Source organism: Microcaecilia unicolor, chromosome 7 (genome assembly GCF_901765095.1).
Source record: "Microcaecilia unicolor chromosome 7, aMicUni1.1, whole genome shotgun sequence".
NCBI classification, from domain to species: domain Eukaryota; kingdom Metazoa; phylum Chordata; class Amphibia; order Gymnophiona; family Siphonopidae; genus Microcaecilia; species Microcaecilia unicolor.
The window spans coordinates 185,261,167-185,288,380 of NC_044037.1; the positions used below are offsets into that span (position 1 = coordinate 185,261,167).

General features: G+C 50.6%; 1 protein-coding gene across 5 annotated transcripts in view; it reads right to left on the bottom strand.

Annotated features, from left to right (window-relative positions):
* Positions 1–27,214, bottom strand: part of KANSL1L (KAT8 regulatory NSL complex subunit 1 like) — a 363,383-nt gene that overhangs the window by 200,337 nt on the left and 135,832 nt on the right. For all 5 annotated transcript variants that reach the window (XM_030209770.1, XM_030209773.1, XM_030209769.1 and 2 more), the window contains exon 6: positions 17,782–17,986. In XM_030209770.1, coding sequence (XP_030065630.1) covers positions 17,782–17,986 — 205 coding nt within the window. The remainder of the gene's footprint in view (positions 1–17,781; positions 17,987–27,214) is intronic.

Sequence of the window (27,214 nt, forward strand, 5' to 3'; positions counted from 1 at the left end):
TAAATTCATATACTTTCCACAATGTGATTTTCCGGATTTAATTTGTGATGTGCTATCTCTCACTGTTACCAATAACCTACCCTTCAATTATGGGCTGCTCATGTCTTTGTCAGTGGGCAAACTTACAAAATCAGCAAGGGATCAAATACTTATTTCCACCACTGTATGAGGACTGTGCATTTATTTGAGTGAGCTTCCCCTCACCTTGTCTCTTGCAAAAGACAAATAGAGGCAGATAGTCTGGATAGTTCTTTAAAAAGACATTGCAGCTTAAAGGGTGAATTTAATCCCCTAACATTGAAGTCATCCACAGAGACAGTGATCAAGCAGGTGCCCAGTATGTACCCAAAATAAACCTTGCCATCTCACCCACACCCTCTCGATCCCCTGTAGGAAAACCCTTACCAAAAATTCCAGTCTACAACCTACTTCCTGTACCCTTCCCATTCTTTCCTCCCCATCAGAATAAATCCCCACCTTCCCGCCCTACCCACTAACCTCCCAACACCCAATTCCCCCTTAACCCCTCCCTCCAGGTACATTAAAAATATTTAGAGAGGAAGTGAGGGCACCCCTCTCCATTTCTCCCAACTGCCACAGTTTAAGCAGTGGCGTCCCCGAATCACAGTAACACTCAGCTCAATCATGCCATCCACAGTCTGAGCCATGCACACACACTAAATATATAAGCAAACCATGCAACTCAGGGACACAATGTCAAATAGTACATAATCATCCTACAACCCACTCAGACATAAGGAGAATAGCTGAGAATAAAAACTGGGTGTAGCATACAAGACAAAGGTCCAGTTCTCAAACTCCACGAATCTTCTGAGGCTTCTCCCACGGTCCATCTCTGCAAAACACCTTGACATCAACCAGGTTCAGCACAGTGAAACCTCCGGGAGACCAGTCACTGAAGTCTGGCGTTGCAAATGACGGCTCTTGCTAGTAGAGACCCTTTGCCACTTAGGGCAGTGCTGGATCTTTTGTTCCACTCGGGAGGCTGATATCTTCACCGAATCTGGATCAGCTTGCGGGCAGATCTGTAGCGTTTTCCCCATGGAGCAAACTTGATGAAATTGACCCTCATGGGTGAACACCAGGGCAAAGGGAAACTGCCACCTGTACCGCACTTCTTTCGATCGCAACTTTTCCATAAGCGCAGTTCCCCACGCCGTCGTAAAGTCGAGGCCGCCACATCCTGATGTAGTGAGAAGGTATAAGTGTCCCACACAAAAACATCTTTACTGCAGGCAGCTCTCAGTACTGCCTCCTTTACTTTAAAACTTGAAAGCAGGCCACTATCTCTCTCGCTAAATTATCCCTGGCTTTCCCCAGAGATCGATGTGCCCACACTAATTTAATGTGCTCCATTGGAACTGTTTCAACACCCTCAGAGAGAAGGGAGCTAGCTACATGCTGCACTACCGACTCACAGTTCATGTATTCTGGGGTTTCCGGAAGTCCTCTAATTCTGATATTACATCACCTAGGCCAGCTCTATGATCACCGCCATGGACGTTAAAACTTGCATTTAGTCCCATGCCTGTGAGACTGCTTTCAACAAAAGACCCCAAATTTGGTCTTGAACCTTCCTTGTTAGCTACTTGGAAAGGAAATCTTTCTCTGCATTTTGAACAGGACTTCCAAAAACCCTAAACTGAGTAGGTGTGAAATTGCTTTTCTGGAAATGTTCAAGCAACTCGTGAGACAGCAACACTCTGCTGTTGGCTTCTCTGCTCTCATCTTCCAAATTGGCCCTAATGAGCCAGTCACTGCAATATGGGTAGACCATGATACTTTCTCTGCATAGCATTGCTGCCATTACCACCATTACTTTTGAGAAGATCATGGTGGTAGTGGTCATGGCCAATATAAAAGACAGGACCTGAAACTGGCAAAGATAACCACGAATTTTGCAAAATGGAGAAACTTTTGATTCAGCTGGAAAGCGAAGTTACTTACCTGTAGCAGGTATTCTCCAAGGACAGCAGGCTGATTGTTCTCACATATGGATGATGTCCGACGGCAGCCCCAGGAACGGAATCTTCCTAGCAACAAAGCTCGCTAGAGCCCTCGCGTGCACAGCGCATTCGCGACCGTCTTCCCGCCCGTAGCGCGAACGTGCCTCAGTCAAATAACAAGCAAAGACACAACTTCAAAGGGGAGGTGGGCAGGTTGGTGAGAACAATCAGCCTGCTGTCCTCGGAGAATACCTGCTACAGGTAAGTAACTTCGCTTTCTCCGAGGACAAGCAGGCTGCTTGTCCTCACATATGGGTATCCCTACTCACATATGGGTATCCCTAGCCCCCAGGCTCACTCAAAAGAACAAACAGGGTCAACTGGGCCTCGCAACGGCGAGGACATAACATAGATTAACCTAAAAAATAACAACTAACTGAGAGTGCAGCCTGGAACAGAACACAAATGGGCCTAGGGGGGTAGAGTTGGATTCTAAACCTCAAACAGATTCTGCAGCACTGACTGCCCAAACCGACTGTCGTGTCGGGTATTCTGCTGAAGGCAGTAATGAGAGGTGAATGTGTGGACAGATAACCACGTCGCAGCCTTGCAAATCTCTTCAATAGTGGCTGACTTCAAGTGGGCCCCTGACGCTGCCATGGCTCTAACACTATGAGCCATGACATGACCCTCAAGAGTCAGCCCAGCTTGGGCGTAAGTGAAGGAAATACAATCTGCTAGCCAATTTGAAATGGTGCGTTTCCCGACAGCCACTCCCCTTCTGTTGGGATCAAAAGAAACAAACATTTGGGTGGACTGTCTGAATGGGCTTGTCTGCTCCATATAGAAGGCCAATGCTCTTTTGCAGTCCAATGTATGCCACTGACGTTCAGCAGGGCAGGTATGAGGACGGGGAAAGAATGTTGGCAAGACAACTGACTGGTTCAGATGGAACTCTTTGACACCACCTTAGGCAAGAACTTAGGGTGAGTGCGGAGGACTATTCTGTTATGATGAAATTTAGTATATGGAGCACGGGCTACCAAGGCTTGGAGCTCACTGACTCTACGAGCTGAAGTAACAGCCACCAAGAAAATGACCTTCCAGGTCAAGTACTTCAGATGGCAGGAATTCAGTGGCTCAAAAGGAGGTTTCATCACCTGGGTGAGGACGACGTTGAGATCCCATGACACTGGTGGAGGTTTGACAGAGGGCTTTGACAAAAGCAAACCTCTCATGAATCGAACAACTAAAGGCTGTCCAGAGATAAGTTTACCTTCTACACGGTAATGAAAAGCACTAATTGCACTAAGATGAACCCTTATGGAGTTGGTCTTAAGACCAGACTCAAACAAGTACAGAAGGTATTCAAGCAGGGTCTGTGTAGGACAAGAGCGAGGGTCTAGGGCCTTGCTGTCACACCAGATGACAAACCTCCTCCATTTAAAAGAGTAACTCTTTTTAGTGGAATCTTTCCATGAAGCAAGCAGGACTCGGGAGACACCCTCCGACAGACCCAAGGAGGCAAAGTCTACGCTCTCAACATCCAGGCCGCGAGGGCCATGGACTGGGGGTTGGGATGCAGAAGCGCCCCCTCGTTCTGAGTAATGAGGGTCGGAAAACACTCCAATCTCCACGGTTTTTCGGAGGACAACTCCAGAAGAAGAGGGAACCAGATCTGACACGGCCAGAAGGGTGCAATCAGAATAATGGTTCCGTGATCCTGCTTGAGTTTCAGCAAAGTCTTCCTCGCCAAGGGTATGGGAGGATACGCATACAGGAGGCCCTTCCCCCAATAAAGGAGAAAGGCATCTGACGCGGGCCTGTAGTCTGGAACAGAACTGAGGGACCTTGAGATTGGTCTGAGTAGCAAAGAGATTGACCAAGGGGGTGCCCCACGCTTGGAAGATCTGATGTACCACTCTTGAGTTGAGAAACCACTCATGAGGCTGCATAATCCTGCTCAACCTGTCGGCCAGACTGTTGCTTACGCCTGCCAGATACGTGGCTTGGAGAAACATGCCGTGACGGTGAACCCAAAACCACATCTGGATGGCTTCCTGACACAGGGGGCGAGATCTGGTGCCCCCCTGCTTGTTGATGTAATACATGGCAACCTGATTGTCTGTCTGAATTTGAATAATTTGATTGGACAACCGATCTCTGAAAGCCTTTAGAGCGTTCCAGATCACTCGCAACTCCAGCAGATTGATCTGAAAACCGGTTTCCTGGAGGGACCAACGTCCTATAGTGTGAAGCCCATCGACATGAGCTCCCCACCCGAGGAGAGACGCATCTGTTGTCAGCACTTTTTGTGGCTGAGGAATTTGGAAGGGACGTCCCAAGGTCAAATTGGATTGATTCGTCCACCAAAGTAGAGATTTGAGAAACCCCGTGTGCAGCTGGATCGCGTCCTCTAGATCCCCGGCAGCTTGACACCACTGGGAAGCTAGGGTCCATTGAGCCGATCTCATGTGAAGACGGGCCATGGGAGTCACATGAACTGTGGAGGGCATGTGGCAGAGCAATTTCAACATCTGCCGAGTTGTGATCTGCTGAGACACTTGGACCCAGGAAACAAGAGACAGAAGGTTGACTGCCCTCGCCTCGGGGAGGTAGGCATGAGCAGTCTGGGAGTCCAGCAGAGCTCCTATGAATTCTAGTCTTTGAACTGGAAGAAGGTGGGACTTTGGATAATTTATCACAAACCCTAGTAGCTCCAGGAGTTGAATAGTCATCTGCATGGACTGTAGAACTCCTGCCTGCGAGGTGTTCTTCACCAGCCAATCGTCGAGATAGGGGAACACATGCACTCCCAATCTGCTCAGCGACACCGCTACAACCGCCAGGCATTTTGTAAACACTCTGGGCACAGAGGCAAGACCAAAGGGTAGTCCCCTGTGAGTATAAGCATCCTTCAAGTCCAGAGAGCATAGCCAATCGTTTTTCTGAACTTTTCTCAGACCAGATATTTCTTCAGGGCCCTTAGGTCTAGGATGGGACGCATCCCCCCTGTTTTCTTTTGCACAAGAAAGTACCTGGAATAGAATCCCAGCCCTTCCTGCCCCGGTGGCACGGGCTCAACCGCATTGGCGCTGAGAAGGGCGGAGAGTTCCTCTGCAAGCACCTGCCTGCGCTGGAAGCTGAAGGACTGAGCTCCCGGTGGGCAATTTGGAGGTGTTGATATCAAATTGAGGGAGTATCCTAGCCAGACTATTTGAAGAACCCACCGATCGCAGGTTACAAGAGGCCACCTTTGGTGAAAAAATTTTAACCTCCCCCTGACCGGTAGATCGTCCGGCATGGACACTATGACAGCGGCTTTGCTAGCATGGAGCCAGTCAAAAGCTCATCCCTTGCTTTTGCTGGGGAGCTGGCAGGGCCTGTTGGGGCGCACACTGTTGACGTGAACGAGCGTACTGGGGCTTAGCCTGAGCAGGCTGGCGGGAAGGTGGATTGTACCTACGCCTATTAGAAGCATAGGGAGCATTCCTCCTTCCCCCATAAAAACGTCTACCTGATGAGGTAGATGCTGAAGGCGTCTGGTGGGAGAGTTTGTCGAAGGCGGTGTCCCGCTGATGGAACTGCTCGACCACCTGCTCGACCTTCTCACCAAAAATATTATCCCCCCGGCAAGGAGCATCCGCAATCCGCTGCTGGACTCGATTATCCAGGTCAGAGGCCCACAGCCATGAGAGTCTGCGCATCACTATCCTTTGAGCAGCGGCCCTGGACGCAACATCAAAAGTGTTGTAAGCAACCACTGCACAGGAATTTGCAACACGCCTTCAGCTGCCTGACTACCTCCTGAAAAGGCTTGGCCTGCTCCGATGGGAGCTTATCGACAAAGTCCGCCAGCTGACGCACGTTGTTCCGCAAGTGGATGCTCGTGTAGAGCTGGTACGACTGGATCTTGGACACGAGCGTAGCAGAATGATAGGCCTTCCTCCCAAAAGAGTCCAGAGTTCTAGACTCCCGCCCCAGGGGCGCCGAGGCATAATCCCGCGAACTCTTGGCTCTTTGAGAGAAGAATCCACAACGCCAGAGTCATGAGGCAACTGGGTCTTCATCAACTCTGGGTCTCCGTGGATTCTATACTGGGACTCAATCTTTTTGGGGATGGAGGGATTAGTTAGTGGCTTCGCCCAGTTCGTCAGCAATGTCTGTTTCAGGACATTATGCAGAGGTACAGTGGACGATTCCTTAGGTGGCAAAGGATAGTCCAGGACCTCGAACATCTCAGCCCTGGGCTCATCCTCAGTAACCACAGGGAAGGGAATGGACGTAGACATTTCCCGAATAAAGGAAGAGAAAGACAGACTCTCGGGGGAAGAAAGCTTTCTCTCTGGCGAAGGAGTAGGATCAGAAGGAAGACCGCAAGAATCCTCATCAGAGATATATCTTGGCTCTTCCTCTGCTTCCCACGAGGCCTCCCCTTCGGTATCGGACATGAGTTCTCTGACTTCAGTCCGAGGCCGGGCCCATCTTGATGCCGAGGAACCATGTCCTCGATGGCGATGCCGAGAAGACTCCCGCGCCGCCGGCGACGAAGCTCCCTCCTCCAGCGACGTCGATGGGGAGTCAACTTCAGCGGCAGCTGAGGCCGATGCCGCAAGCGGTACCAGCGTCGCTGTCCGCACCATGGGCGGGGAACCAACCACCGCATCTCTCAACAGTACCGACAATGCAAGCACCACCGGTACCGGAACAGATGGTCGCAGCAGCCCTTCCAGAATGCCCGGAAGGATGGCTTAGAGGCGCTCGTCTAAAGAGTCTGTCGAGCAAGGCTGGGGGGTCGGTACAGGGGACGAAGTCAGAATCTGCCTGGGGCGTGGAGGCGGTACCAAGCTGTCCGGAGACAAGCGCATCGACACCTCTTGTATGGAGGGTGAGCGGTACTCCCGGTGTCGACGCTTCACGGGTGTCGAATCCCTCGGCATCCCGGAGCTCTTGGAACCATGACGGGAAGGTGACCGATGACGATGCTTCTTTGCTTTCGCACGAAGCACGTCAGTGGTACTACCCAGTACCGATGAGGACATGGAATCCACACGCCTCCTCGGGGCCGAGTCCGAAAGAGGTCGGTCCCGGGGGGGGGGGGGGGGGGGGGGGGGGGGTGTGTGGGGGTGTGTGTACCGCAGGAGCACTCGAGGCAGGTGGAGACCCACTCGATGGCTCACTGCTGCCTGCGTGCAAAGGTCTCTGGACAGCCATTACCTGCACTCTGGACGTGGATGTACTCTCCGGTGCCGACATCGATACCGTCCCCGACGATCTCGGTACCGCTACCGACGTCAAAGCATCTGTCGGAGGTCCGCATACCAAGGCCTCCTGGGCCAATCCGGGGCGATGAGGACCACTTCTCCTGGGTGCAGTCGAATCCGCAGGAGCACGCACCCTATCAAGGGCCACGGAGGGAACACATATAGTAGGCCTGGAGGCCAGGGCTGAGTCAAGGCTTCCAACCCTGCCGAGCGAGGATCTCTCCGTCTGCTGAAGAAGCATGGGACTTTGGCATTTGAACTTGTCGCCATAAGATCCATCACGGGCTTGCCCCATTTGGCACATATCTGCAGGAATACTTCGTCTGCTAGTTCCCATTTTGCTCGATCGATCTGATGCCTGCTTAGATAATCGGCTTGCACGTTGCTCTGATATGCAATGTGAGCTGCTGACAGAAACTGAAGATGCAGCTCGGCCCAGTGGCAAATCTGTTCGGCCTGCGCGGCCAGTGCTCTCCACTAAGTGCCGCCTTGTCGATTTATATAGGCCACTGCTGTCGTGTTGTCATACATCATTCTGACAAGCAATCCTTCCAGGGTCACTTGAAAGGCCAGACGCGCCTGAAACACCGCTTTCAACTCCAGGCGGTTGATGGACCACTCCGACTCCTCGGGTGTCCATAGACCCTGGGCATGCTTCCCCTTGCAATGTGCGCCTCAGCCCTTCAGGCTGGCATCTGTCACTACTAGACACCAATCGGGGAGCGCCACAGCATGCTGTCTGAGAGCCACCACTCCATGCTGAGTCGGGCCGCAGGGAGCCAAGAAAGTCTGCATTGATAATCCTGAGAAACTGGAGACTGTTACGTCTGTGCTCTCCTCACCCTCTGGTGGCCAGTACAGGTGGCTGCTATGGACCATCGCCCGTTCCAGATTTTAGCTGAGTCCGGTCCGGATCTTCCAGGCTGCCAGGTTTTGCTTGCTTGGATTGAGCCTGCACAGCCACCATAGCTTCCTGGTGATTGCTGCAGCTGAGTCTTTCCTGTCTGGGCTTATTAGCTATTTTGAAACTCTCTGGCTTTGCCTTTGCATTGCGTCTAAGCCCTGGTATGTTAGTGCTTGTTGCTCTGCTGCCTAGTTTTGAATCCTTGCCTTGATTCTTCTCTGTTCTAGCCAGTCAGTGTGTAGTTAGATTAGGTTGTTGTTAGTTTGCTAGTCTTGTCTCTGGGTTTTAGTTTTGTGTTTAGTCCTTGTCTGTTTGTATCCTGCTGGCTGCTTTGCAGCTTTTAGTTCTGTGTCTTGTTAGTCAGTGTTTTGTTCCCTGTTTCAGTGGCTGCTTGCAGCTTCCAGTTTCTGTCCCCTAGCTTGTCCTGTCCCTGCCTTGTATGGTATTGTCTAGCCCAGTTTTCTGCCTTGCTGCCCATGTTCCTTCCTTTCCCCTCTGAAACTCAGTCCCTGTGCTGCCTAGCTGTTATCCAGCTCCTGCCCTGTCCTGCAAAGTCCTGTCGGCCACCTGAAGCTGGGAGCTTAACTCCTGGTGGAAAGTGGCCAGGTACAGGTGAAGCCTAACTGTTGTCAGAGTTCTGCCTTGCCCCTGGTGTGGGGTGGTTTTGCCTGCCACTGCCGCTTCTCGGCAGTGGCCCAAGGGCTCACAACCCAGTTCCAGCTTTGAAAGCGTGACAGAGACCATCTTTGAAGTAGGGAATACTGTAGAGGTCTCAGGTGCGCTCTCGCCCAGGGCACCACTTCCAATGTGGCTGTCATCGATCCCAGCAGCTGGACAATGTTCCAAGCACGCGAACGGGGCATCTTTAGGAGCAGACGGACCTGATTCTGAAGCTTGCACCGCCTTAGCTCGGGTAGGTATAAATAGCCTGAGTCGAACCTGGCCCCCAAATATTCTAGAGATTGCAAGGGGGTCAGGTGACTTTTGGCCATATTGACGACCCAGCCTAGAGATTGAAGTACAGAGACCACTCTGGCTGTAGCTTGATAGCTCTCTGTTACAGAGTCTGCTCTGATGAGCCAGTCGTCTAGGTACGGGTGAACCCTGATACCTTCTCGCCTGAGCAAAGCAGCTACTACCACCATTACCTTCAAAAAGGTTCGGGGAGCTGTGGCGAGGCCAAAAGGCAAGGCCCGGAACTGGAAATGTTTTCCCAACACTGCAAACCTCAGAAACATCTGGTGCGGGGGCCAAATTGGTATGTGCAAGTAAGCTTCTTTCAGGTCTAGAGACGTGAGAAACTCTCCTGGCTGTACCGCAGCAATGACGGAGCGCAGGGTTTCCATGTGGAAATGCCACACTCTCAGGGACTTGTTTAATTCTTTTAAGTCCAGAATAGGGCGAAAAGACACACCTTTTCCCGGCACCACAAAGTAGATGGAGTATCGGCCGTAGCCGTGTTCAGCGGGAGGTACCGGGGACATGGCCCCTAACTGAATCAGACCTTGCAAAGTCTCCTCTACCGCCGCCCGTTTGGCGGCAGAACCGCATCGGGACTCCTCAAACACACCCCTGAACTCCAGGCCTAGAGCCGGTGGCCGCGGAACGCTTGTCCGAGCGAAAGGAGTTCCTCTGCTGAAAAACGGGCACGAGAAGTGAACCCAGCAGAATGCCCCGGGCGGTACCTTCTAGCTTCACGGAAGCGAGGTCTATAAGAGGAGTGGACCGCCTGCCTGGCCCTTGGAGGAAGGCCTCGGCCTATCTTCGGGCAAGCGCTGGGGTTTAGGATCTCCCAGGCCTTTAACAATTTTCTCCAACTCCTCACCAAATAGGAGAAGGCCTTGAAAGGGCAACTTCACCAACCTTTGCTTAGAGGCCATGTCCGCTGCCCAATGTCGTAGCCAAATAAGATGGCGAGCCGCCACTGCTACTGCCATTTGTTTAGCCGAAGCTCTGACTATATCATAAAGGGCATCAGTCAAAAAGGACAAGGCCGACTCCATCCGCGGAGCCACATTCGAGAAGGGCTCCGCTAAATCTCCGGGCTGTTCCACTGCCTGTTGCAACCACGCCAGGCAGGCTCTAGAAGCAAAACAACTGCATGCAGATGCCTGAACAGTAAGACCTGCAATTTCAAAGGCCTACGGTCTTGTATATCCTTCAGGGCAACTCCTCCTTCCACAGGGAGGGTAGTTCTCTTTGTCACCGCAGTGACTAGGGCATCTACTTTAGGAATTGCAAAGCGAGCCAAATGCTCCTCACGCAGAGGGTATAATTGCCCCATAGCTAGGGTTACCATACGTCCGGATTTCCCCGGACATGTCCTCTTTTTGAGGGCATGTCCGGGGCGTCCGGCGGATTTTGCCCGCGCCCACGTTTGTCCGGATTTCTGGACAAACGTGGGCGCGGGCAGGCGCGTGCGTGCGGTGGGCGTGTGGGCGGGCGATCGGCGCCGTGGGTCTGGTCTCCCGTCCCCTCCCCTTCCTTACCATGTTCCCTGGTGGTCTAGTGACGTCTTCAGGGCAGGAAAGAGCCCCCTCTTTCCTGCCCGGAGCGCTGCCTCCCCTGTCTATCATCCTTCTCGGTCTGGCTGGGGATTCAAAATGGCCGCCGAGAGTTGAACTCTCGAGAGGCCGCTTCAACTCTCGGTGGCCATTTTGAATCCCCAGCCAGACTGAGGAGGATGCAGCAGGCAAGGGCAGGCAGCGCTCCGGGCAGGAAAGAGGGGGCTCTTTCCTGCCCCGAAGAGAAGACGCTACTAGACCACCAGGGCTAGATAGTGAAGGGGGTGGTATGTGATGGGTGGGGGGGGAGGGGACTATGTGACGGGAGGGGGGGGCGGCGAATAGGGGCGGAACGAGGACCTGAAGGGGGAGTGGCAGGGGCGGGGCATGAGGCGTGGCGGGGGCGTGACATGTGTCCTCTTTTTCAAAGGACACAAAATGGTAACCCTACCCATAGCCCTGGAAACTTTCAAAGGTCCCTCGGCGTCAGCCCACTGAGCGGAAATAAGCTCTTGGATGGAGTCATGCAAAGGAAAGGCTCGAGCAGGCTTTTTGGTACTAGCCATCCTAGGATTCACAGAGGAGGCCGTGCCACTGTCAGGCTCTTCAATAGAAAGGACCTGTAGGGCATCTGAAATAAGCGCTGGCAGCTCATCACGGTGGAAAATCCTCACCGCGGAGGGATCATCCAGATCCTGTGGTAATTCTGCACCTGACTCTGGCTCCTCAGACCACGAAGGCCTGCCAGAACTCTCCGAATCCTCACAGACCGACCACGGGGGGGGGGGGGGGGGGGGGGAAAGGAGGTGCACCACAATCTGAAGGGGAATTAGCCCTTCTACGCTTTTCTTTATGCCAATTATCAGGGAAAATAGCCTCAGCGGGCAGTCCCAGGCCAGAATCCACTGGGGGGGACAACAGAAGGGGCCTCAGACGACCCTTGAGGGAGAGCTCTTTTCAGCATGTATGCTTTATGCAATAACAACACAAAATCAGGGGAGAAAAACTCGCCCTGGGCACCCAGATCCCGTCCGGGGCTAGCCGCTCCCTGAATAGCCTCAATTCGAGGTCTCCCCCGGGCTCAGGGCTCTCCGTCTCTACGGAGGCCGCGCCATACGGAGAATTCAAAATGGTGTCCGCTGCCAGCTCTGAGCGGGAAGAATCATCACTTGCCATGCTCGGGCCGGCTCTTACACCTGTACAGCACGATTTACAGAGCCCCGCTGCTGATTTGCGCTTGCCACACCGGGAACAGTGCTTTATATTCTCTGCAGCAATCGCCGAAAACGACGGGAAAATTCAAAATGGTGGTTTCGCACCAAAATCGCCCCGATCGCAGGCCCACCACGGAGGAGTTAGAAAACACTCTTACCTCACCGGACCGAGTATCACAGCTCCGGTCCCATAGAAGAATCAAAGGAAAACCTCTGTTCCATTTTTTTTTTTTTTTAAACGCTGTGAGGAAAGCCGAGGTAATAAGAACTCTGCAGGCTCAGATGAGTGGGAAAGGCAGGGAAAGGCGAACCAATGTGCCTGCATCCACTGAGTGGGAAAGGACAGGGAAAAGCAAGCTAATATGTCCACATCCACGGGGGCATGGGTAAGGCAGGGAAAGGGCTAACCTATGTGCCTTCAAAGTGAAGCTGCTATAGCCTCTAACACCCCGGCTAACAACTGGCAAGCCAGGAGCCACACCCAAGTAGATTTTTGATGGAGCTCGAAGAAGCTGCAGCCACCCTGCTTGGGGAGATAGAGAATACTGAAGAGGCAGTGGAGCTGGCTGGCCATGAGGCACTGTGAAAAGTTGAGTGCTCTCTATCTCCCCCTGCTTGTTGATGGACACAACCCATACATAATGGCTTCATCTGCTTGATGACAAGGAATTATCAAATCGAGCCTGCTGGCCCAACTGCTAGGAAAGGGTGTTTGTGGGGGGCACCCACACTTCTCCAGGTATTCCCACAGTTGTGGCACTGAATTTATATTTATTAAATGCAGTCTGAGCACTAAAAAATACATTTTTGAAGGGGCGGAGAGTGGGCATTCCTATGTTAATCAGTTATCACAGCTACATTATGATGTGGCTACAAAATAGGTGTTGGTAAGTGCCCACATAGTAATTTTTATTTTAATGGCCACAATCTAATAGCAAGATTAGCGCGTGGCCATTAAAACAAAAACACAGAAAATCAGCAATTTCACAGCTGCAGTAAAAGTACATAAGTAATGCCACACTGGGAAAAGACCAAGGGTCCATCGAGCCCAGCATCCTGTCCACGACAGCAGCCAATCCAGGCCAAGGGCACCTGACAAGCTTCCCAAACGTACAAAATTTCTATACACGTTATTCCTGGAATTGCGGATTTTTCCCAAGTCCATTTAGTAGCGGTTTATGGACTTGTCCTTTAGGAAACTGTCTAACCCCTTTTTAAACTCTGCCAAGCTAACCGCCTTCACCACGTTCTCCAGCAACGAATTCCAGAGTTTAATTACGCGTTGGGTGAAGAAACATTTTCTCCGATTTATTTTAAATTTACTATACTGTAGTTTCATCGCATGCCCCCTAGTCCTAGTATTTTTGGAAAGCGTGAACAGATGCTTCACATCCACCTGTTCCACTCCACTCATTATTTTATATACCTCTATCATGTCTCCCCTCAGCCGTCTCTTCTCCAAGCTGAAAAGCCCTAGCCTCCTTAGTCTTTCTTCATAGGGAAGTTGTCCCATCCCCGCTATCATTTTAGTCGCCCTTCGCTGCACCTTTTCCAATTCCACTATGAGGCATATTTTGAAAGCACTTAGTCTTCCAAAGTTCCATAGAAACCTATGGAACGATGGAAGGCTAAGTGCTTTGAAAATATGCCTCTATATCTTTCTTGAGATGCGGCAACCAGAATTGAACACAATACTCAAGGTGCGGTCGCACCACGGAGCGATACAACGGCATTATAACATCCTCACACCTGTTTTCCATACCTTTCCTAATAATACCCAACATTCTATTCGCTTTCCGAGCCGCAGCAGCACACTGAGCAGAAGGTTTCAGTGTATTATCGACGACGACACCCAGATCCCTTTCTTGGTCCGTAACTCCTAATGTGGAACCTTGCATGACGTAGCTATAATTCGGGTTCTTTTTTCCCCACATGCATCACCTTGCACTTGCTCACATTAAACGTTATCTGCCATCTAGCCGCCCACTCTCCCAGTCTCGTAAGGTCCTTCTGTAATTTTTCACAATCCTGTCGCGAGTTCACGACTTTGAATAACTTTGTGTCATCAGCAAATTTAATTACCTCGCTAGTTACTCCCATCTCTAAATCATTTATAAATATATTAAAAAGCAGCAGTCCTAGCATAGACCCCTGAGGAACCCCATTAACTACCCTTCTCCATTGTGAATACTGCCCATTTAACCCCACTCTCTGTTTCCTATCCTTCAACCAGTTTTTAATCCACAATAGGACTTTTCCTCCTATCCCATGACCCTCCAATTTCCTCTTTAGCCTTTTATGAGGTACCTTGTCAAACGCCTTTTGAAAATCCAGATATACAATATCAACCGGCTCCCCTTTGTCCACGTTTGTTTACTCCTTCAAAGAATTGAAGTAAATTGGTCAGGCAAGATTTCCCCACAAAAAAGCCGTGCTGACTCGGTCTCAGTAATCCATGTCCTCGGATGTGCTCTGTAATTTTGTTTTTAATAATAGCCTCTACCATTTTCCCCGGCACCGACGTCAGACTCACCGGTCTATAATTTCCCGGATCTCCCCTGGAACCTTTTTTACTACTACTACTACTTAACATTTCTAAAGCGCTACTAGGGTTACGCAGCGCTGTACAATTTAACATAGAGGGACGGTCCCTGCTCAAGGAGCTTACAATCTAAGAGACAAGTGAACGGACAGTCCGATAGGGGCGGTCAAATTGGGGCAGTCTGGATTTAGTGAATGGTAAGCGTTAGGTGCCGAATGCAGCATTGAAGAGGTGGGTTTTAAGCAAAGACTTGAAGATGGGCAGAGAGGGGGCTTGGCGTAAGGGCTCAGGAAGGTTGTTCCAAGCATAGGGTTAGGTTCCCCTGGAACCTTTTTTAAAAATGGGCGTTACATTGGCCACCCTCCAATCTTCCGGTACCATGCTCAATTTTAAGGATAAATTGCATATCACTAGCAGTAGCTCCGCAAGCTCATTTTTCAGTTCTATCAGTACTCTAGGATGAATACCATCCGGTCCAGGGGATTTGTTACTCTTCAGTTTGCTGAACTGCCCCATTACGTCCTCCAGGTTTACCGTGAAGTCAGTAAGTTTCTCCGACTCATCCGCTTGAAATATCATTTCCGACACCGATATCCCACCCAAATCTTCCTCCTAGTCTTAGTGTGAAGGGTGCACTAAGGCCACTTTTTGTCACAGCTTAGTAAAAGGACCCCTTAGCCAGCAGGACAAATAAAGGAATAAGTAAAAAGACAAAGCAAGTAAAAAAAACCCTACTCACATACCCATTAAATATACAAAATAACCCACAGCCCAACTATTCTCCACACCAGAAATTAAATCAAGGCTTCCTCAGACAAATGTTTCCAGCTAGTCAATACCCAGATAGGCATATATAAGTAAATAAATAAAATATATACTTATTTTCTTGAAAGCTAACAAGGCACTGGGAACCTTTAAGGTTCCCTTGCACCTAAAGCAAGCACCTGATCCTTCAGCTGAATAAAGATTCCCTCCACAGCTGAGTAACAAGAGCCACATCTACAGTGGGCCACAAATCAAAAAATATTTTCATCTTAAAGAATGTACTGAATCAAGAAGGAAACCAAGGAGGGTTTCACAGGTAGAGGACCTTGTGATGTTTTTAGAAAGCCTGTTAAAGTTAAAGCTTCTAGAATAAACCACTTTGTCAAAATCATCCTCTAATTCATACTGAAGCCGAGCCGTACATTTCTTGAAGATAACGTTTTCTTCCAGAACATTAAAATTGTACATTAAAAACTGACTTAAGACTACTTTGTGATTCAAGATGGCTGCTGCTACAGTCTGATGTACCTGCTGCTTCTCTGAATTTCCTAGTCTCTGGCGATGCCGAAAAGGAGCCGGCCCTCCTCCACCGCTCCTCAGCGGCAAAACCTTTCTTCTAACCTGCCTACAATACAAACTTTCTTTCAGAAGTACACGGTGCCAGAGGCGTCAGGGAATAGCCCATTGGTCCGTTCTGGGGTGGATGGAGACCCCGCAGCATTCCCAGGGCTAGAGCTTTTGCTCAGCCCCAATGTAAGAGCTCCTCCCCCTCCAACCATCTGGCTGCAGTAGTCCTCGGTTGGCGTCCTCTATCCCGAAGCCTACAAGCGGAACGGGAGGAGACGGGAGGTGATGCAATCAACCGGAGGAATTCGGACTGAAGGAGACTTAGACAACTAGACTGGAAGAGTAGTATCAGCTACTCCTGGAACATCCAAGGAGACTACAACCGTGAGTGAGGAACATGGTTCTTCTTCTACCAATATAGAGGTAACAATGACTCTATTTCCTATATCGATGGACAAACCAAGTGACGTTATGCTGGACATTCTATGGACATTAATAGTAGAGCTGGGAAAAGCAATATGTCCGCAGGTTGAAAAACTGACAAGATTTATCCATGTTAGAACATAAGACAAAAGTTATTGAATCTAGAATGGACACTATAGCGAATAAAAATAAGGAAAATGAAAATGAAGTTAAAAAGACACAATTATATTAAGAATGTATAACTAAATACCTAATATTCCTTAGAAGAAAAACTGAATCCTTGGAAAATTCAATAAGAAATAATAATCTTCGTTTTTTGAATTTCCCCAAACAATTTGCGACTTCTCCAAAGAGATATGCTAAAGAAATACATAAGAGACATATTGGGAGTGGCCGAAGAGGCAATTTCCCCGTTTTCTCAAATATATTATTTGCCAACAAAAACAAGAGAGAATCAAACCCAAGAACGTGATGTTTCAGAGATTCTGGAAGCTTCTGACAGTGAAATGGTAATACTGTCGACCCTGACTGCAATTGTGGCATTAACTCCAGATAAAAACTGGTTAATGAAACTATTCTTTCAGAATACGGAAAAAAGTTTTCTTGGACTGAAAATTTGTGCTTTCCTGATGTGGCTAAAGACACTCAGAAGTGTAGACAACAATTTCTTATGATGAAGCCAGGGGTACTTCATTTGGGGGCGACATTTTTTCTAAGATACCCTTGCAAGTGCGTTGTTAAATATCAGATGAATAAGTATGTTTTTTTTTTTATCCCCCTCAACTCACCGCATTTCTAACTGTTAGGGATCCACTGGGAGGGGTGGAAATAGCTCTGTGTAATAATTTACTGGTACCTTTTGGGAATCAGACTCAGCAAATTCCTGCTTTATTTTTCTAGCTAATTGATTTAAATATCCATATATGTAACATCTTGAATCGTAATTGTGGATTTGAGTATAATCTGGTGAAATAATTTCCTTATATATTTTTTGTTTTTCTTTAATATAAAATTTCAGATTTTATATATTATATAATAGAACCAGGTAACTTTTCTGCACATGTGTTATGCTTGACTATAATTTAAAATTCTATAAATAAAAAAAAACAAACAAAAAAAAAACTGACTTAAGAGCGGTAACTGGATATGGAAATGATATACAACCACAAGATTCCTTGAGAGGATACAATTTATCTTTGTGCGTGTATTCAGACTAATTGAAATAGGTAATTGAGACTATTTTTGATATATGTTGAAGGGAATGCTTTCTATTTAAATATTTAATCTATTTCAAAAATGTAAAATGCCTCTCCTAATCAAACCGGCTATATGGCACAATGAAATTTAACTTGACTCATATTTGTTTGAGAGAATTAATATTACAAAAGCATTCCTTACAGTCGTATACAGATGTACAAACTACATAAATTTAATCATCTTCAGAGATTCTGTCCAACATGATGACTTACGCCAATGCTAGTAGAAATGTCATCTTTTGTATCCAAGGTCTATTCCAAGGCCATTAAATGAACATAATGCATGCTGGGATATGATCTCTCCAGAATTCAAATACTAAAAAACAACTATGGATGCATTCTGAATGAAAACTTTCCTCGGATCAGAATTCTTACCAGCTGATTCAAGCAACATGCAGAGTTGAGCCTGTAGAGTTTCCGCTTGTGGATACTCTGAAGTGGTCTGGTTCTGGCAGATGTGCATGCACTGCTTACAGCTGGGGACTTCATTCTTGTTCTGTCTTTCCGCCTTTTTTTAGAGTGCTGCTGTTCTGAACTCAAGTGCCATGCAGAAGAGTTTTCAACTCTATTCTTTAAAGCACTAAAATGCCAAGAAATCAGAAGGTTAAAAAAAACTAAACTGAATATAAAAGACAAAAAAGGCTGGCTCATCCACTTAGTTTCCTAATCTTTACAAAGAATATATTATTTTATGTTCACATAAGTGTACAGAAAAAAAATCATTAACCTGGCTCCAAATGAATCATCTCACTTAAAGAAAAAACAAAACCCAAAAACAAGAGAAAAGGCAGCTTTATAAGGGGTTCTCCATAGGCAGCAAAGTTATTTAGACAAACAAGCAGGTGATGTTACCCAACAACACTGGACAGTACAGCACTCCCAGAGGTCAAAACTATTGTAAAGTTCTGAGCAAGCATGGCCATTTCTCCACACAGCAGTTCCCTCAGTGTAGAGCTCAGAATCAACTCTTTGGGAGGCAGGTGAGACTGTGTGCCTAATTAATCCTGTCTACAAGGAATACCTCTGCCAGATAAGCACCTTTGCTTTTGCTAGCAACAAGCAGGATTGAATCACACACACTATACTTCCCAAGCTCAAGGATGTCCTCCATGTGAGGAGGAGGAGCCCAGCTCCACGTGCAGAGGTGGCGAGAGGCCCCACGTGCAGAGGTGGCGCGAGGCCACAGCTATTCCCCTCTCTCGTGATCAGAGAAATGTGTTCTGATCCTCCTCTGCTCCTCCTGCCTTAACCCTATGCCACTTCAGAGCTGGTGTTACGGTTAATGAGAGAGCCTCCCCCCGCTGTGGAAAGGCAGCCCAGGCTGTCACTGACAGCCCCAGGGGTCCAGTGGATTCCTGAACCCCCTCTGGTGGTCCAGTGGGACCCCTGTCCTCACTTCCCCCCGCCGTCGCTACGTGTCCAGTGACCCACGATAGGGGGCTCGACCTGACCTGCCCTCCCCCCCAAAAGCTTTCCTTGGTGGGCTAGTGGTAGAAGGGTCCCCCCAACCCAACCCCCTCCCCAGTAACTTGAAAGTTGGAGAAAAAGGGACTAGCAGTCTCTCCTCCTCAGCGGGTGCCACCTCAAAATGGCAACACCCTGCCCGGGGCAGGGTTTAACTTCCATATAAGGGAATCTCTTCCTTATATGGAAGTTAAGCCCTGCCCAATACATCCCAGGATACACCGGACAGGGCGCCACCATTTTGACGTGGCTCCTGCTGACGAGGAGGGAGTGCTAGTCCCTCCTCCTGCAACTTTTAAGGTACTGAGGAGAGGGTAAGGACAGGGGTCTCACTAGAACACCAGGGTGATTGTTTTTATTTGATTGCAGGGGTCCACCAGACCGTGTCCGGGCAGTGAATGATACATACCTGTAGCAGGTGTTCTCCGAGGACAGCAGGCTGATTGTTCTCACGACTGGGTGACGTCCGCGGCAGCCCCCACCAACCGGAAAGAAGCTTCGCGGGACGGTCGGCACGCAGGGCACGCCCACCGCGCATGCGCGGCCGTCTTCCCGCCCGTGCGCGACCGCTCCCGCCAGTTGAATGACTAGCAAAAGATGAAACACACAACTCCAAAGGGGAGGAGGGAGGGTAGGTGAGAACAATCAGCCTGCTGTCCTCGGAGAACACCTGCTACAGGTATGTATCATTCACTTTCTCCGAGGACAAGCAGGCTGCTTGTTCTCACGACTGGGGTATCCCTAGCTCTCAGGCTCACTCAAAACAATAACCCAGGTCAATTGAACCTCGCAACGGCGAGGGTACAACAGAAATTGACCTACGAAGAACAACTAACTGAGAGTGCAGCCTGACCAGAATAAAATTCGGGTCCTGGAGGGTGGAGTTGGATTTACACCCCAAACAGATTCTGCAGCACCGACTGCCCGAACCGACTGTCGCGTCGGGTATCCTGCTGGAGGCAGTAATGAGATGTGAATGTGTGGACAGATGACCACGTCGCAGCCTTGCAGATCTCTTCAATAGTGGCTGACTTCAAGTGGGCCACCGACGCTGCCATGGCTCTGACACTATGAGCCATGACATGACCCTCAAGAGTCAGCCCAGCCTGGGCGTAAGTGAAGGAAATGCAATCTGCTAGCCAATTGGAGATGGTGCGTTTCCCGACAGTGACCCCTAGCCTGTTAGGGTCGAAAGAAATAAACAATTGGGCGGACTGTCTGTTGGGCTGTGTCCGCTCCAGATAGAAGGCCAATGCTCTCTTGCAGTCCAATGTGTGCAACTGACGTTCAGCAGGGCGGGTATGCGGCCTGGGGAAGAATGTTGGCAAGACAATTGACTGGTTAAGATGGAACTCCGACACCACCTTCGGCAGGAACTTTGGGTGGGTGCGGAGCACTACTCTGTTGTGATGAAATTTGGTATATGGAGCATGAGCTACTAGGGCTTGAAGCTCACTGACCCTACGAGCGGAAGTAACTGCCACCAAGAAAATGACCTTCCAGGTCAAGTACTTCAGATGGCAGGTATTCAGTGGCTCAAAAGGAGGTTTCATCAGCTGGGTGAGGACGACGTTGAGATCCCATGACACAGTAGGAGGCTTGATAGGGGGCTTTGACAAAAGCAAGCCTCTCATGAATCGAACGACTAAAGGCTCTCCAGAGATGGCTTTTCCTTCCACACGATAATGGTAAGCACTAATCGCACTAAGGTGATTCCTTACTGAGTTGGTCTTGAGGCCAGACTCTGATAAGTGCAGAAGGTATTCAAGCAGGTTCTGTGCAGGGCAAGAACGAGGTTCTAGGGCCTTGCTCTCACACCACACGACAAACCTCCTCCACTTGAAAAAGTAACTCTTTTTAGTGGAATCCTTCCTAGAGGCAAGCAAGACCCGGGAGACACCCTCAGACAGACCCAACGCAGTGAAGTCTACGCCCTCAACATCCAGGCCGTGAGAGCCAGGGACAGGTTGGGGTGCAGCAACGCTCCGTCGTTCTGCGAGATGAGAGTCGGAAAACACTCCAATCTCCACGGTTCCTCGGAGGACAACTCCAGAAGAAGAGGGAACCAGATCTGACGGGGCCAAAAGGGCGCTATCAGAATCATGGTGCCGCGGTCTTGCTTGAGCTTCAGTAAGGTCTTCCCCACCAAAGGTAGGGGAGGATAAGCATACAGGAGGCCGGTCCCCCAATGGAGGAGAAAGGCGTCCGACGCTAGCCTGCCGTGTGCCTGAAGTCTGGAACAGAACAGAGGCAGCTTGTGGTTGGTCTGAGAGGCGAAAAGGTCCACCGAGGGGGTGCCCCACTCTCGGAAGATCTTGCGTACCACTCTGGCATGGAGCGACCACTCGTGCGGTTGCATGACTCTGCTCAGTCTGTCGGCCAGACTGTTGTTTACGCCTGCCAGGTACGTGGCTTGGAGGAGCATGCCGAACCGACACGCCCAACGCCACATCCCGACGGCCTCCTGACACAGGGGGCGAGATCCGGTGCCCCCCTGCTTGTTGACGTAATACATTGCAACCTGATTGTCTGTCCGAATTTGGATAATTTGGCAGGACAGCCGATCTCTGAAAGCCTTCAGTGCGTTCCAGATCGCTCGGAGCTCCAGGAGGTTGATCTGCAGATCCTTTTCCTGGAGGGACCACAGACCCTGGGTGTGAAGCCCATCGACATGAGCTCCCCACCCCAGGCGAGATGCATCCGTTGTCAACACTTTCGTGGGCTGCGGAATTTGAAATGGACGTCCCAGGGTCAAATTGGACCGGATGGTCCACCAGAGCAGTGAAGTGCGGCAACTGGTGGAGAGGCGGATGACATCTTCTAGATTCCCGGTGGCTTGGAACCACTGGGAAGCTAGGGCCCATTGAGCAGATCTCATGTGAAGACGAGCCATGGGAGTCACATGAACTGTGGAGGCCATATGACCCAGAAGTCTCAACATCTGCCGAGCTGTGATCTGCTGAGACGCTCTGGTCTGCAAAGCCAGGGCCAGGAGATTGGTGGCCCTCGCTTCGGGAAGGTAGGCCTGAGCCGTCTGGGTATTCAGCAGAGCTCCTATGAATTCCAGAGACTGGGTTGGCTGGAGATGGGACTTTGGGTAATTTATCACAAACCCCAGCAGCTCCAGAAGCTGAATAGTGCACTGCATGGACCGGAGGGCTCCTGCCTCCGAGGTGTTCTTGACCAGCCAATCGTCGAGATACGGGAACACGTGCACTCCCAGCTTGCGTAGGTAGGCCGCTACCACCACGAGGCACTTGGTAAACACTCGTGGGGCAGAGGCGAGCCCAAAGGGCAGCACACAATACTGAAAGTGCCGTGCGCCCAGGCGGAATCGGAGATACTGTCTGTGAGCTGGCAGTATCGGAATGTGAGTATATGCGTCCTTTAAATCCAGGGAACATAGCCAATCGTTTTTCTGAATCATTGGCAGAAGGGTGCCCAAGGAAAGCATCCTGAACTTTTCTTTGACCAGGAATTTGTTCAGGCCTCTCAGGTCTAGGATGGGACGCATCCCCCCTGTTTTCTTTTCCACAAGGAAGTACCTGGAATAGAATCCCTGCCCTTCCTGCCCGGGTGGTACGGGCTCGACCGCATTGGCGCTGAGAAGGGCGGAGAGTTCCTCTGCAAGTACCTGCTTGTGATGGGAGCTGAAAGACTGAGCTCCCGGAGGACAATTTGGAGGCAGGGAGGCCAAATTCAGGGCGTATCCGCACCGCACTATTTGGAGAACCCACTGGTCGGAGGTTATGAGAGGCCACCTTTGGTGAAAAAATTTTAACCTCCCTCCGACCGGCAGATCGCCCGGTACGGACACTTGTAGGGCGGCTATGTTCCCGTGGATCCAGTCAAAAGCCCGTCCCCGGCTTTTGCTGTGGAGGCGCAGGGGGCTGCTTAGGCGCACGCTGTTGACGAGAACGAGCGCGCTGGGGCTGTCCCTGTGCCTGACGAGGCCTTCGGGCCGGCTGGTTGTACCTACGCTTAGCAAAAGAATAGGGTGCAGCCTGCCGGGCCCGGGAAAAACGTCCACCTGTGGAGGTGGATGCTGAAGGCGCCCGGTGGGAGAGCTTGTCGAGAGCGGTTTCCCGCTGATGCAGTTGGTCCACCATCTGCTCGACCTTCTCACCAAAAATGTTATCCCCCCGGCAAGGGACGTCGGCCAGTCTCTGCTGGGTGCGGTTGTCCAGGTCAGAGGCACGCAGCCATGAGAGCCTGCGCATCACTATACCTTGGGCCGCAGCACGAGATGCCACGTCACAGGTGTCATAGATACCCCTGGACAGGAACTTTCTGCACGCCTTCAGCTGCCTGACCACCTCCTGATAAGGCCTGGACTGCTCCGGCGGGAGCTTCTCGACCAGGTCCGCCAGTTGTTGCACATTGGTCCGCATGTGAATGCTCATATAGAGCAGGTATGACTGGATGCGGGTCACGAGCATGGAGGATTGGTAGGCCTTCCTCCCAAACGAGTCCAGAGTGCGAGACTCCCGCCCCGGGGGCGCCGAGGCGGTATCCCTCGAACTCCGTGCCCTCTTGAGAGCAGAATCCACGACCGCTGAGTCACGGGGCAATTGTGGCCGCATTAGCTCTGGGTCGGAGTGGATCCTGTACTGGGACTCTGCTTTCTTGGGAATGGTGGGGTTAGTTAATGGTTGCACCCAGTTCCGAAGCAGCGTCTCCTTAAGGACATTGTGCAGCGGCACCGTGGAGGACTCTCTAGGTGGTGATGGATAGTCGAGGACCTCGAGCATCTCGGCCCTCGGCTCTTCCACAGAGACCACGGGGAAGGGAATGCTGATAGACATATCCCGCACAAAGGAGGCAAAGGAGAGACTCTCGGGAGGCGAGAGTTTCCTCTCCGGTGAAGGCGTGGGGTCCGAGGGAAGGCCCGTAGACTCCTCTGAGGAGAAATATCTAGGGTCCTCCTCTTCCCCCCACGAGTCCTCATCCTCGGTGTCGGACATAAGCTCATGTAGCTGAGTCCTGAACCGGGCCCGGCTCGACGTCGAGGCACCAAGGTCTCGGTGTCGTCGAGCGGTGGACTCCCGCGCCGGCGGGGACGGAGCTCCCTCCATCGACGTCGACGGGGACTCCACCTGCGTGGCGGTCGAGACCGGCACCGTAAGCGGCGGCGGTGTCGACGGCCCCGGCGCCGGGCTAGAGCTCGCCGGCGCCACAGTCATCGGCGCCGAGGGCGCAAGCACCCCCGGCGCCGGCACAGCCTGGCGCATCAGCCCTTCCAGGATCCCCGGAAGGATGGCTCTGAGGCACTCGTCCAGGCCCGCTGCCGGGAAAGGCGGTGGGGCCGGTAGGGGTGTCGGCGCCAGAAGCTGCTGGGGGCCAGGAGACGGCACAGAGGTGCCGGAACCCCGATGCGTCGGTACCTCCACAACCGACGGAGACCTCTCCTCCCGACGATGACGCTTCGGCGTCGCCTCCTCTCCGAGATCCGGATGCACCGAGGGCGACCGGTGACGACGCTTCTTATCTTTCTTGCGATGCCCGTCACCGGCGCCGGAGGGCATGGAGGAGGAGGAGGTCGATCCCCCTCGGTCTCGAGGTACCGGGTCAGACAGGGTTCGGTCCCGTGGCCCACGAGCTGAGGGAGTGACCGGGGCCGACTGCCCACGCGGCCTCTCACCCCCACTCTCACCGGAGGACCGGTGGGCCGACGGGACCTGTTCTCCTGGGGTCGCTGCCATCGGTGCCGATGTCTCGGGCATCGATACCGGTACCGAAGGGCCGGGCGTCGATACCGATGCCTTCGAGGTCGACGTCGAGGGGCCGGCGCAAGTTCCAAAAAGACGGTCCCGCAGAACTTGCCTCGCAACCTGAGTCCGTTTCCGGAGACCGAGACACAGAGAACACGACTTGATATTGTGTTCCGGCCCGAGGCACTGGAGGCACCAAGCGTGGGTGTCGGTCTGCGAGATCGGCCGGCCGCAGCGACCACACTTTTTAAATCCACTCGGGACCTTCGAGGACATCGACGGAAAAATCGCGTCGGCGAAGTCAAAGTCGTCAATGGTGGCTGAAATCACACCACGAAAAGGAAAAACGACAATGCGGCCACTAGGCCGCAACGCGGCGTCCCCGCTGGAAGCGAGGGAAAAAGGGGAGCGCGTGCTCCACACGCGCCGGGTTTCTTTTTTTTTTTTTTTTTTGAAAAAAGAAACCGGACGGTAACTAGACCGAAATAAACAAAGAAAAAAGCACGATCGGCGTAAACGCGATCGAATCCGGCGGCTGAATCCGAGAGAGCGGCGAGGCACGACTCTCTCCAGACGCGGAAAAAAAGGAACTGGCGGGAGCGGTCGCGCACGGGCGGGAAGACGGCCGCGCATGCGCGGTGGGCGTGCCCTGCGTGCCGACCGTCCCGCGAAGCTTCTTTCCGGTTGGTGGGGGCTGCCGCGGACGTCACCCAGTCGTGAGAACAAGCAGCCTGCTTGTCCTCGGAGAATGACACTTTACAGCTCACGCTCTGGGCATGCGTTTAAAAGCTGTGCTTAATGCCAGGTAATCATAACAACTCTGTCTTAGCCACACAATTTCAAAAGCAGTTATCAGAACCATGAGCCCAGCAAACCCACCTTCTCCTGCAAAAGCAGCACATACTGTTCTTGCTTTATCTCCAGAGACAGTGCAAGCAAGATCTGTCCATCATCAACATACAAGCAAAAGGGCAATCCCACCTTACACTAAGCCAGATATGCTGGCAGTAGGAACAGATTACATATTTACAGGGAAGTGTAAACCTCTATGGCACACCATGGGATAAAAGGGCAGAAGACCACATTTCTCCTTGACCCTCATTACCCGTGTTCTGTCTGAAAATACAACCAAAATCACTGTAGCACAACCCCACCTATATCCACCTTAGAATGGTATGCCAATAATAGGTTTTGGCTCTGTGTCAAAAGATGCAGTCATATGCAGTAGATGACCGAGGGGTAAAAGGGGCAATCAGGGAAGACAAAGCCATAGCTGATAGATTAAATGAATTCTTTGCTTTGGTCTTCACCGAGGAAGATTTGAGAGAGATACCGGTGCCAGAAATGGTATTCAAAGCTGTCGAGTCGGAGAAACTGAATGAAATCTCTATAAACCTGGAGGATGTAATGGGGCAATGTGACAAATTGAAGAGTAGCAAATCTCCTGGACCAGATGGTATTCATCCCAGAGTACTGATAGAATTGAAAAATGAACTGGTGGAACTATTGTTAGCAATTTGTAATTTATCTTTAAAATCGAGCATGGTACTGGAAGATTGGAGGGTGGTCAATGTAACGCCGATTTTTTAAAAGGTTCCAGAGAAGATCTGGGAAATTATAGACCGGTGAGCCTGACGTTGGTGCCAGGCAAAATGGTAGAGGCTATTATAAAGAACAAAATTACAGAGCATATTCAAAAGTATGGATTAATGAAACAAAGCTAACATGAATTTAGTAAAGGGAAATCTTGACTCACCAATCTATTACATTTCTTTGAAGGGGTGAATAAAACATGTGGATAAAGGTGAGCCGGTTGATATTGTGTATCTGAGGAAACTGGAGAGTCATGGGATAGGCGGTAGTGTCCTACTGTGGATTAAAAAATGGTTAAAAGATAGAAAACAGAGAGTAAGGTTAAATGGTCAGCATTCTCAATGGAGAAAGGTAGATAGTGGGGTTCCCCAGGGGTCTGTGTTGGGACCGCTGCTTTTTAACATATTTATAAATGATCTAGAGATGGGAGTAACTAGTGAGGTAATTAAATTTGCTGACGACACAAAGTTATTCAAAGTTGTTAAATTGCAAGAGGATTGTGAAAAATTACAAGAGGGCCTTACGAGACTGGGCGTCTAAATGGCAGATGATGTTTAATGTGAGCAAGTGCAAAGTGATGCATGTGGGAAAGAGGAACCTGAATTATAGCTATGTAATGCAAGGTTCCACATTAGGAGTCACCGACCAAGAAAGAGATCTAGGAGTCATCGTTGATGATACGTTGAAACCCTCTGCTCAGTGTGCTGCGGTGGCCAAGAAAGCAAATAGAATATTAGGTATTATTAGGAAAGGAAAGGAATGGAAAACAAAAATGAGGACGTTATGATGCCTTTGTATCGGTCCATGGTGCGACTGAACCTTGAATATTATATTCAATTCTGGTTGCCGCATCTCAAAAAAGATATAGTGGGATTAGAAAAGGTACAGAGAAGGGTGATGAAAAAGATAATGGGGGTGGGACGACTTCCCTATGAGGAAAGGCTGAAGCAGCTAGGGCTCTTCAGCTTGGAGAAAAGACAGCTGAGGGAAGATATGATAGAGGTCTATAAAATAATGAGTGGAGTGGAACGGGTAGACGT